General features: G+C 35.9%; 1 protein-coding gene across 2 annotated transcripts; it reads left to right on the top strand.

The window, feature by feature from the left end:
- Positions 1–2801: 2801 nt before the first annotated feature.
- ndufv1 (NADH:ubiquinone oxidoreductase core subunit V1) lies at positions 2802–10467 on the top strand. Of its 2 annotated transcripts, XM_008422203.2 has the most exons (12): positions 2847–2882; positions 2999–3081; positions 4290–4395; positions 4472–4554; positions 4681–4851; positions 5667–5850; positions 7132–7321; positions 7402–7614; positions 9016–9182; positions 9258–9339; positions 9436–9581; positions 10198–10467. In XM_008422203.2, exons 2-12 carry the CDS (start codon positions 3050–3052, stop codon positions 10273–10275), a joined length of 1452 nt encoding a protein of 483 aa, XP_008420425.1. In that variant the 5' UTR covers positions 2847–2882; positions 2999–3049; the 3' UTR covers positions 10276–10467. The 2 variants fall into 2 exon arrangements, with proteins under 2 accessions (XP_008420426.1, XP_008420425.1); XM_008422204.1 differs by lacking the exon at positions 2999–3081 and having other exon boundaries at positions 2802–2882.
- Positions 10468–11434: the final 967 nt, after the last annotated feature.

Genomic DNA, 11434 nt, shown 5'->3' with positions numbered 1-11434 from the left:
TTGATGACTCACCCTTCTGTCCCTAGCCTTTTGCTCAGTGAGAAGTACTCTTTTCCCTTACCTCAGTATCTATGATTTTTAATAATACATGCTGACTTTATATAATCATGTTGTTTGTTGGTTAACTCAAAAGTACAACCTTCAGCCTTTCATAATATAAACCATTATCATTCACTTAATTATAAGTACAGAACATCAACTGATTAGGAGTACAGAGTATACATTACTATAACATTCACTTGATTAAAGGTACAGAATCCTTCATGTTGCGACCTGACCCCCCACTCCCCCTAGACTGGTCGTAACACAGGAGAGAGGGTTGTGATTGGCTTATTTGCTATGCCACCAGGGACAATGCTTTATGACAAAAAAAAAAACAAAAAAAAACTTTAACTGTGCTCGAGTTTAGGTTAGTTCTCCGTTTTATGTGCTTCAAAAAATTATCCTGGATTATTCGACACACCACTAATGAAAAGTTTGACCTTTGTTATTTGCTTGTCAAACGAGAAACTGATCAACTTAAAGTTTTTTTGGACATTAAACTTTTATCTACTTACGAAGCATCACCTCAGTGTAGCGGTGGCGTCTTGGTTGGACTTTTATAAAATATTTGGTTTGACAATCAATCGCCACTACAATTTATTTATTAAAAATTATACAATTTTACAGCTACTAACACCGCTATTAATATTTTATGTTGTTTGCTTTACTAACCTTGCGCTGCATTGGTCACATTTCTCCTGTTTTCTGAGGTAAGTCTCAGTAGTTAAAGGAGAGGCATAAAAAATTTAATTTTCTCTCTACATAAATAAGCCATTGTCACAGCGTAATTGTCATGTCTGTGTAATAACATGTTAACTAAATATTTATTCAGGAAAAGAACATTTACTAAAATGATCCTCATACAGAAAGGCGCAGACGTCAACCTTCGTCCAAACGCTGCTGTTTCCTACCTAATCGGGAGAAATCCAGCAGTCTGCGCTGATCATCCATCTCTTCCTCTGACTTGACGATTATTTCTTTAAACTCTGAATGTTGCTTCAGCAACAGTTAACAGGAGCTTTTTGATAAACTCGTTAAAACTGGACAGAAGATAGTTTTCATAGAAACACACAAACATTCAACGCAACAGACCACTTATACAGGCCTCTTTGTCTTCTTCTTTGGGGTTTTATTATTGTCGGTTTTCATGTTATTGCTTTACCGCCACCTTGTGGATCCTTTGATCATCCCATGTAAAGAGTTCTCATACAGTGCCAGTTCTTTTTGAAAAACGTAAAATATATTCATAGTAATACTAGAAGACAGCTGCAGAAGAAAAGAGAAAAATACAACTAAAACAAACAAAAAAAAGCAATCAAGTATTGAAGACAACCATAATTTCTAAAATCAAGAACAATCAATGTATGTAAATTAGTTTATAATGAATATTAGAAGTAATTATTTTCTATTTATTCATTAAGCTTTTAGAGAGGGAGAGTTAAACTGGTTAGTATAATTTGAAACAAATGGCATCAGTTACAATGTAATTTTGTTTTGAAGAGAAACCTTATCAGATATTTTTTTTTGTATGTATCTGAGAATGCACAATCATGAATGAAAATGCACAATTAGTGAATGACAGCACATTGTATTTTTTATTGTAAGTGTATTAAAGTAAACAAGATCCACCCCTCACACTTTCTACAGGATAGAATAATACAAATCAATCACTCAAGTCCAATCTTGTGAGAATGTTCTGGAAGTGAGTTCAAGACTCCGGATTCACGGGTATGACAGATAGACAGAACACCAGCATAGTTTAAAGAGGAGAAAAAGGAAGACAATTCAGGCAGAGAACAAGGGGCGCTGCCAGAAATTTTGGGAACCCCTGACAAAAAATTAAATTGGCTCCCATCACGCAGCTGCTGTTCCAATTTCTTGAGTCTATCTGACATGTCAAAAGCGTCACAATTTCAAAAGCTTGATACTTGATACATTGCTTTCTTTGGTCCAATACTAATAGCTAGTACAATATCTACTGCTCACAAAATTTTACATGCAACACAGTCGACATACAGTATGCAAATAGGGTGCTTAGTTTTTTTCTGTTAGTTTTAGATCACTGAAATGTCTCTCCCCACGAGCAACAGTCACAGGCAACATCCAAAATATGCATGAAGCAATCCAGACTTCTCAAAAAAAGCTATGTAGTTGCATTTTATTCAAGCCCCAGTATATAACTTTAATTTAAAAAAATGTGTTCTCCATATTTGTTAAAGCTGTCACCATGTTGTGACAGTTTGTTATGAGACAGATAATCCGTGAAAACAATCAATCTCCTTTCTGAGCTACTATTGCTAGCTAAAGTAATGCAACATTCAAGCCAAAACAATCAGGGTAACAACAGACATAAGTCACGTTATTGCTTGGATTTTACAGCGCCACGTTAAGTCCCTGAACCTCACAGTGTACCGAAAAAAAGGAGAAAAAAAGCGCGTTTTGTAGAAATGTACTGAAGTAGAAAGTAAAATGTCGTTGAGTAAAAGTCGAAAGTACCCACGATTAAATCTACTTAAGTAAAGTACAGATGCACAAAAAGTGTACTTAAGTACTTCCCACTACTGATTTCTATTCACATACAGCACAACATAAGATTCACAAAATTAAAAAAATCCATTCATTCTTATAAGTTAAAATATATTCCAGGCACTATTAAATAACGTTACCAAACATTGTGTTTGGTAACGTTACCTTGGTAAGGTTACATGTGCTCTTTAGGGTCAGACTGATGTTATGAAATATTTTTTTCTTACGGTCCAAACCTGTTATTAACTATATCCGGGTCACTCACTCTGCTTCCTGTAGAGCTGTGTTTCGTAAACCTCTAACGTAGACAGAAGGTAAGTTAGACGGATTGTTTTTGTTGGTTATTATTGACTCCTGCTGCAGGTTAGATATCTGCCTCTGGTAGATGTACAGTAAATTAACCAGTTAGCACTTATGTGTGTGAAATTAGCATGTAGCTCCGTGGATCCGCTGCTTTAATTCCACTGCAAGGTTAACCGGAATGCTAACTAAAGTTAGCATGTCAGCGCTGAGGTCAGTTTGCTCAACACAATCCCTGTTTATATATATATATATATATATATATATATGAATTGTAACAACTCAACTACTTTGATCACAATTTCTCTTCCCATTTTAGTTTACTTTTGTACATCTGACGTAACAACACAAAATATAACAAGGCAATCTGAAATATCAAAATACGTATAATTGTGGTATTATTCTTAAAAGTCACAGTTGTTTTTTTTAAGTTGATGTTTTGGATGTACAGGTTAACGTGATGTAACCATCGATAAGTGTCTTATTTTGGCACTTAATATTTTTGTGGATTTTACATTGAGATTCTAATTACGACACAGTATGCTTTTATTGAACTGAATAAAACAAGTATCTGAGTTAAATAAAATATATACTTTACGTATAATTTGTTTTCCCAGGTTCAAATTTTTTTTTTTGCTTGTTTCAAAAATAAAACCATTGATCAAATACAGAAAAACAGCCCTCAATTGACTTAAAACATTTCTTTTTTAAAAACACGGTCATAAATGTACTGAATTTCAAATATATTTGATAACTCTGCACTAGTACAGCATACTTAAATACACCAAAAACTTCACAGGTTTGGTCAAATGTGCAAAAGCAACACAACTTGCTGCTTTTGTGGTATACTAGGCCAATTTTTCCTACATTTTTCCCAATATTTTGATAAGGTCAACCACAGAAATTGCATATAAAGTGAGCAGTCGAAGTCAAAAAAAGAAATTTAGAAACACATTCAAACAGCCTGGAGAACTACTGACAAAGACCAATTTAAAAGATTACAAGATAATTTGACATTTTGTAGATTTGAAACCTTAGTTTGTCCAGGAAGTTCTGCAAGATAAGTTTGTTTACATTCAGTAATGGTTTGTGTACAAGCAACATGGGGAAATTTTTGTATCCTACCAGTGTGATAATTACATATAGCTTATAAATTTGTTGGATGTTTTATGTTAACACTATATTTGCTCTTGTCACTAGAAGTATACTTCAATCCTCACGTTTCTGTTCTGGCAGCCATTTTTGACACGAAGAGCTGTGTGTTATGGAAAATATTTGTCCAATAATAGCTTTTTTCTTTTCTTTTTTTTTCGTTTTCAGATGAAAAAAAAAGTTTATTTCTGTCTTGTTGAATTAAAATAACTTGAGAGCTCTGATACTGAAGTTTTAAAGCTGCTGCTCTTTGTGTTTGCTGCTGGAAGGATGCTGTCCTTGTCTCGTTCGGTGGTGGGCGCCGTGGCCCGCGCTCCGGCTGCTCTCAGCCAAGGAGGCGTGACCACTCTCTGTCGATTCAACAGCACTGCACAGGTACATCGACTGTTTCTAATAGAACCGTTAACTTTTTAAAAGCATATGCAAAAAAATGATGTTTTTCTTTAACCAGAGTGCTCCAAAGAAAACTAAATTTGGCCCACTGGCAGATGAGGACAGAATTTTCACAAATCTTTATGGCCGTCATGACTGGAGGTAACATGACTTACTTTCTTGCTTTATCCAGAACGTCACAACGTTCGTTCAGTGCACTCGGGCAAGCAAAATGATTTTGAAAAAGGACTAATTTACAATATCTATCTGCTTTTTGCTTCCCGGTAGGCTAAACGGGGCACTGAAGCGTGGCGACTGGTACAAAACTAAGGAGATCCTTTTGAAGGGGGTCGACTGGATTCTCAATGAGATCAAGGTTTCTGGCCTGCGGGGGAGAGGCGGAGCCGGGTTCCCCACTGGCATGAAGTGGAGTTTCATGAACAAGCCCAGCGACGGCCGGTCAGTGCAGAGAGCCTGGCAGATTTACCTCTGATCTCCTCATTATATTTTGTTTTAAAGCCTTCAACAATATAGAAATGGCGTCAAGAAAGTAATTATTATATTAGTAATCTGGGTTTAGGTTGAAGAGGGAAGTGGAATTGAATTAAAGTAAGTACAGCAAATGATCTTTTTGATTCTTATTTGGATTAACTGAATTTATTTATTTATTTTACAGCATTTGAACCAGGTGAAGCTAAAACATTGACACTTAAGGAGTTTTGGGTAGAACGTGTTTACAGAAAGTTTTTAATTGTTTTTTTATCTTAAATACAAGATGTACGGTATATATATTGTTCAGTTTTGGCTTAATTACTGTTCATAGTGTGTTGTTCTCTCAGCAAAGTTGCCTTTTTTGTGTAACATGAGATTAATTGATTACAAAATGAGTTGATAATTTTAATAATCAATTAAATCATGATTTATCTGCTTAACCGTTTCAACTTTGTTCAAGACTTTATTCACAGTTCCATTCTCTAAAGGTTCAGTTTTCTTTCCTTAAATACAGCTAGAAGTTTTTTTTTTTAAATGTTCCACTTGTATTTAGTATTGAACCAATTATTGATTTCCTCAATAGTTGAAATGAAAACAAAGAATTTCATAAATGTTTATCAGTCAGTTAATCTATTAACTTCTCTTCTAGTTCGGTTCTTCTGCTCACATTCATGTTGTTGCTCTTACAGTTCAGTTTTATCCAATGGGAAACTGGTTCTACTTTCCATAATCGTTGCTGCTTTTCCGACGTGACTTGACCCAGTTTTGTGTCTGTATGTTAGGCCAAAGTATCTGGTGGTGAATGCAGATGAAGGAGAGCCTGGTACCTGCAAGGACAGAGAGATCATGAGGCACGACCCGCACAAGCTGGTGGAGGGCTGCCTGATCGCAGGCCGGGCCATGGGGGCTCGTGCTGCTTACATCTACATCAGAGGAGAGTTTTACAACGAGTCGTCCAACCTGCAGGTGAACGTGTGCACATTGATGCCGTGACAGAGTTTATTAAACAGCTCTTGTGTAATGCAGACAGCACCAATTAAAAAATACATATAAAACTACATCTATTGGTGTTAAACTTTCTAAATAATGAATAGTAATTTTTTTAAGAGGAAAGTGGCAAAAGGATATACAAACATATCAGTATTGGCATAAATTACATTTACAGCTGTGGAAAAAATTAACCACTGCTCTGAACCCCATTGAAAACCTCCTGGTTGTTCCACAAAATATTGATTTCTAAACTCTTCCTGAGTTAAAACATTAGTGCTGTTGTTTCTAAATGAATATGAGCTTGTTTTCTTTGCATTATTTGAGGACTGAAAGTACTGCATCTTTTAGTCATTTCTCAGCTTCTGCAAATAAATACAAAATTTTTGCTTGGAATTTCAGAGACATGTCAGTAGTTCATAGAATAAAAGAACAAAGTTCCCTTTACTCAAACATAAACCTATAAAGAGTAAAATCAGAGAAACTGAGGATTTTAAGTTTCTTTTTTTCCATATCTGTATGTAATTGATTCTTCATAAATGGCTTTCTATTATTTGTCAAATTTTCCCTGTTTCTACCAAATTTCAGAAATAAATTATTTGTTTTTTAGTGGTTGGACTTGATTAAAAATTTTAATTAATCACATTTTTATTGAAAACTATCCAGGATCATTCATGTAACTTATTAAAAAAAACACCTTTAGAAACGCTGACATCAGCATTTCTGCTGCTACATGTTTTGCATTAAAACAGTATTTGGCCTTGAATAGCTTCAACTCTTTTCAGCACAACTTGTAAACAGTCATATTTTACACCATTGCATCAGATCGTTTTTTTTTAAGCAAAAACATAATTTTTAAAAAACCTTTCTTAATTTTTTTTATTTGGCTTTTTGTTATATGTGTTCTATGCTGTTTGCATGTTCATATTGACTGGTTTTATACTGATAACTGTCATTTACTGGGACAGAGGAGGTTAAAAAGAATTTGTAAAATGGTGAATTTCTGTCACAATGCTTTGTTGCTTGTGAAACTGCTTCCAATAAATAAAGTCAATTTAAAAAATTTTACACTTCAGTGTGTCAAGAAAAGCCACTTTGTTGTTCATCGCTGTTGTTTGTGTTTGCGATTGTGCGTCAGATTTACAGGCGCACTGGAAATGTGAATACAGAAACAGAATACGATTTCAGCTAAATGAAACTTTTTTAACACGTTAAAATCTTTTCAATAAGTGAATCAAAATGAACCCCTTTCTCTTTCAGGTGGCCATAAATGAGGCGTATGCTGCTGGGCTGATTGGAAAGAACGCCTGCGGCTCTGGTTACGACTTCGATGTGTTTGTGATGCGTGGCGCCGGCGCGTACATCTGCGGAGAGGAAACCGCCCTCATCGAGTCCCTGGAGGGGAAGCAGGGCAAGCCGCGTCTCAAGCCTCCGTTCCCTGCAGATGTTGGTGAGTTCAGGCAGTAAACGACATCCGTTACGACTGTGGGTTCCTCCTGGCAACTCGCGTGTTTCCTCCTCTTGATGAAGGTGTGTTTGGTTGCCCAACGACCGTCGCCAACGTGGAGACAGTGTCCGTGGCGCCCACCATCTGTCGCCGTGGAGGATCGTGGTTCTTGAGCTTCGGCAGGGAGAGAAACTCCGGCACAAAACTGTTCAACATCTCGGGTCACGTGAACCACCCCTGCACTGTGGAGGAGGAGATGTCCATCCCTCTGAAGGAGCTCATCGAGAGACATGCAGGTACACATCAACGTGGCAGCTTTCGTTTTTAAATCTGGGTGTAAACATCCATATGGATTTCCTGCATGGTTTTTAAACATCTGGGAAAGTCTGACATTTGATTTCAGTACTTTAAAGGTCCGACTCTGGAAAAAAATAAAGATTTTATTACTTTAATTACATTGTCTAAATGTTAGCCTTCATTCAGTCCTTGCTGTCTCTCTTGTCTCATTCCCTTCATTTTTGTATGGCTGCAACTAACAATTATTTTACTGATTGATTAATTTTTTGATTATTCTGACGATAAATCTGATTTTAAAAATTGGGACATTTTCTCCTTTTTGTGTCCACCTTTTAATGTGTTCTGCTCTGCATCCTTTCATTGGTTTCGTCTTTCCGTCCTTTTACCCTTCCTTTTTTCTTTTCACTTGCCCCGTTTTTGCTTTCCTTTCATCCCTTCCTAACTTCTTTTATTTGCTGTGCCTTTTTCTCCTTCCTTCTTTCCTTATATCATTCCCTTTGTTCCTTTCTTCCTTGTTAATTGCCTTCTTTCTGTTTCCTCTGTTGTTTCTTCCTTCATTCAGTCCGTTTATTTGCAGCCTCCATATTTAAAAAGGCGGTGAACGTCAACATTTTCTATTTTTTATTGCACATAATTGAAAACCAGAGGTAGGTAGAGTAACCAGAACTTTTACTCAAGTAAAAGTAGAGCTACAAAAACATATTTTTACTCAAGTAAAAATAAAAAACAGAGATTACTCAAGTAAGAGTGAAAAAGTACTGAGTAATCGATCAAAACATTAATCATTTAACATTTAAAATTACGTTAATTGGACCAAAATCTAAAGTTGTGTGGAAATTTTGGTATTTTAAGGACCAAAATAAAAGTAATTCATGTAAACAAAATTATTTTAAAACTACAATTTTCCAAAAATTTCAGTATAAAACTTTCATAAAAACTGCAGGTGTGTGTCTGTCTGGTGAATTTTTGGTTAAAACAAGCCAACATTTTACCATAAGAATAGCAGTACTTCATAATAAAATAAATCAAGTAAAAGTAAAAAGTACAGTGTTGTGAAAATACTCCTAAAAGTACATATTTTCTAAAAATGTTACATAAGTAAACTGGGTAAGTGCAACTATAGTTATTACCCAAATCTGCTGAAAACTCCAGAAAAGTGTTTTGGGTTTTTTTGTCTGAAAAACAGGGAGGAGTCTTTTCTATATGTGAGTTTTTAAATCTATTGCTTTGGAAGTCTAATTAAGTAGAAAGGTCACAAAGAGATGACCTAAATCCATCTGCCATGTTCTCCTTCAGCACAAGGGTCATAAAGTCAAAGATTAGAACGGCTTAACATAAGCGACTACATTTTTAAATTTTTTTTATTCCTAACTTAATTGAAAGCAACATCTGTGCTGTAGGTGGCGTTCGTGGAGGCTGGGATAACCTGCTGGCTGTAATCCCTGGAGGATCCTCAACTCCCCTCATCCCCAAGAACGTTTGTGAAGAGGTGCTGATGGATTTCGACGGCCTCATTCAAGCCCAGACCGGCCTCGGCACGGCCGCTCTAATCGTCATGGACAAATCTGTGAGTCCGTCACCTCTGCAGAGCGACCAGACGCCGGTAGCATTGGTCATTGGTTGATTGGTGTCGCTTTTGCAGACTGACATCATCAGAGCCATCGCCCGACTGATCGAGTTCTACAAACATGAGAGTTGTGGCCAGTGCACACCATGCAGGGAGGGTAAATGCTTCTCATTAAGTTTTTTTTTTAAGGATTTATTTTCATAAACAATAAAATAATATGTTTTGTTGTGGATGCTCTGGTTGGTTTCTGCAGGAGTGGACTGGATGAATAAGATGATGTGGCGTTTTGTCCGCGGCGACGCGCGGCCGGCGGAGATCGATATGATCTGGGAGCTCAGCAAGCAGATCGAGGGACACACCATCTGTGCGCTGGGTGACGGTGCAGCGTGGCCCGTTCAGGTAAAGACATGTCAGAGAAGAGAAATCATTCCAACAGTGAGAGGTGGAACCCAGTTACAGGAGGTTCTGTTGAGTCTCTGCATTTTGGGAGAAATGTCTTAAAGTGTCCAGAACTTGTTTTAGTGGATTTCAGCATTGCGTCTTTGCTTTTTACTTCTTTCATTCTTCCTTCTTTTCTTCTTTCTTTCCATATTTTCTTCCTTCTTTCTTTACTTCCTACCCTCCTTCATTCTTCCTTTTCTTCCTTCTTTCCTCTTTTTTTGTGTTTTTAAAATAAGTTAAATTCAAATTAATTAAGATCTCTTAAAAGTTTAGTTTGTAAACATCTGGAATGGAAAGGTAAATCTGTGATTTATTTATTTTATTCACTTTAAACTAAAGTACTGTACTTGTTATGGTTTTTCTGACATTTGACCAATCTTGTTTGTAATTGATAGTTTGTGCCACTATATGTCACTAATTCCCTCCCACAGTAAAAATAATGACCTTGATTTTGTTTTTTCTCCATTATATTCTGTCTTAATCTCCTCAGTTATGAGGTCATTTATCACTTTGACTTGATGTTGCATATTGAAGTGATATTGCACATAAATAATCTCTTTTTTTGTGTTTTTAGGGATTAATCCGGCACTTCAGGCCCGTGATGGAAAGCCGAATCGCTGAATACCAGCAGCAGAAAAAGGCTGTGGCTTAAATCTCATTCTCAACTTTTTGATTTCTTCATTCTGCCTCCAAATGCCCTTAACCTTATGTCTGTGAGAAATATTTAAACTAAGGATGACGTACTGTCTTTTCACCTCATCAGGAAGCTTCGAGTGACACTTCTGTTGTGTTCGGTGAAAATACCAATAAAGACTTATTACCTGAAACTATTGGTTGATTTTAAGAGTTGAATTGTTTGGTTTTTTTCTACTTTGGAGTTTATTATGTGGAAAAGAAAACTAATACTGAGATGCTAATATTCTTTATTTCAGTCTTATGGAGTAGATCTATCCACATAAAAATACTTTAAATATTATTTTGTTAATAATTCACAAAAATTAAGAGTAGTAGGAGTTTTCAAATATTAGGAGGAGTTTTCATAAATCAGATTTATGAAAGAAATAGTATATTTGTAGGATATGTTAATACAAAATCTGAAAGAGTGGATTTAAAAGAAAATCTTTAAATTTGAAAAATATAAGAACATTTTGGATCTTTAAAGATGGTTTGTGGGGGATTACGTTGATGTTGACAGGAATCATCAAAGTTGGACTATTGCTAAAATAGAAAAGTATTTAAGGTATAAATACATAAATCTGATTATAACCACTATATTGAGTTATTTTCTGTTTGAGCAAAGATATTGCTCAAACAGAGCAATATCTGTTTGAGCAGATATTGCTCAACCTTTGATGCAAAACCTTTTGCATCAAAGGTTTTGTGATGCAAAACCTTTGACCCAGTTTTGCATCACAAAATTGATTTCCAGTGTTTCATTCAGACATCAGAAGAGCCGGTTCAACAAGATGGTACCCGATGAAAGATATGGCTCTCATTTTTTAGATAGATTAGGAACTGCAAGTATACCTTCCAGTGTGAGAGAAACATGGTTTTTTAGGAACTATGATGTCTTTAGGATAAGATGGTGCTGGAAGGGTAATTTTTCTACATTTGGTTGCAAAACAATCACAAACTTCAATGCATTTAAGAGGATTGTGTGTGACACAGACCACCATGGAGCATAAATAGAAAGCTGTGAAGTGTGGCATGCAGTTTTACACATCCTCTTCTGACTTCTCAATAAATCTATGGAAAACAATTGCTTCCAAAAATCTAACTAGTAAATTGATTCAATCTGTGTAGTTTAATCT

Source organism: Poecilia reticulata, linkage group LG11 (genome assembly GCF_000633615.1).
Source record: "Poecilia reticulata strain Guanapo linkage group LG11, Guppy_female_1.0+MT, whole genome shotgun sequence".
Lineage (NCBI taxonomy): Eukaryota > Metazoa > Chordata > Actinopteri > Cyprinodontiformes > Poeciliidae > Poecilia > Poecilia reticulata.
This window is presented reverse-complemented; position numbering and strand designations above follow the sequence as displayed.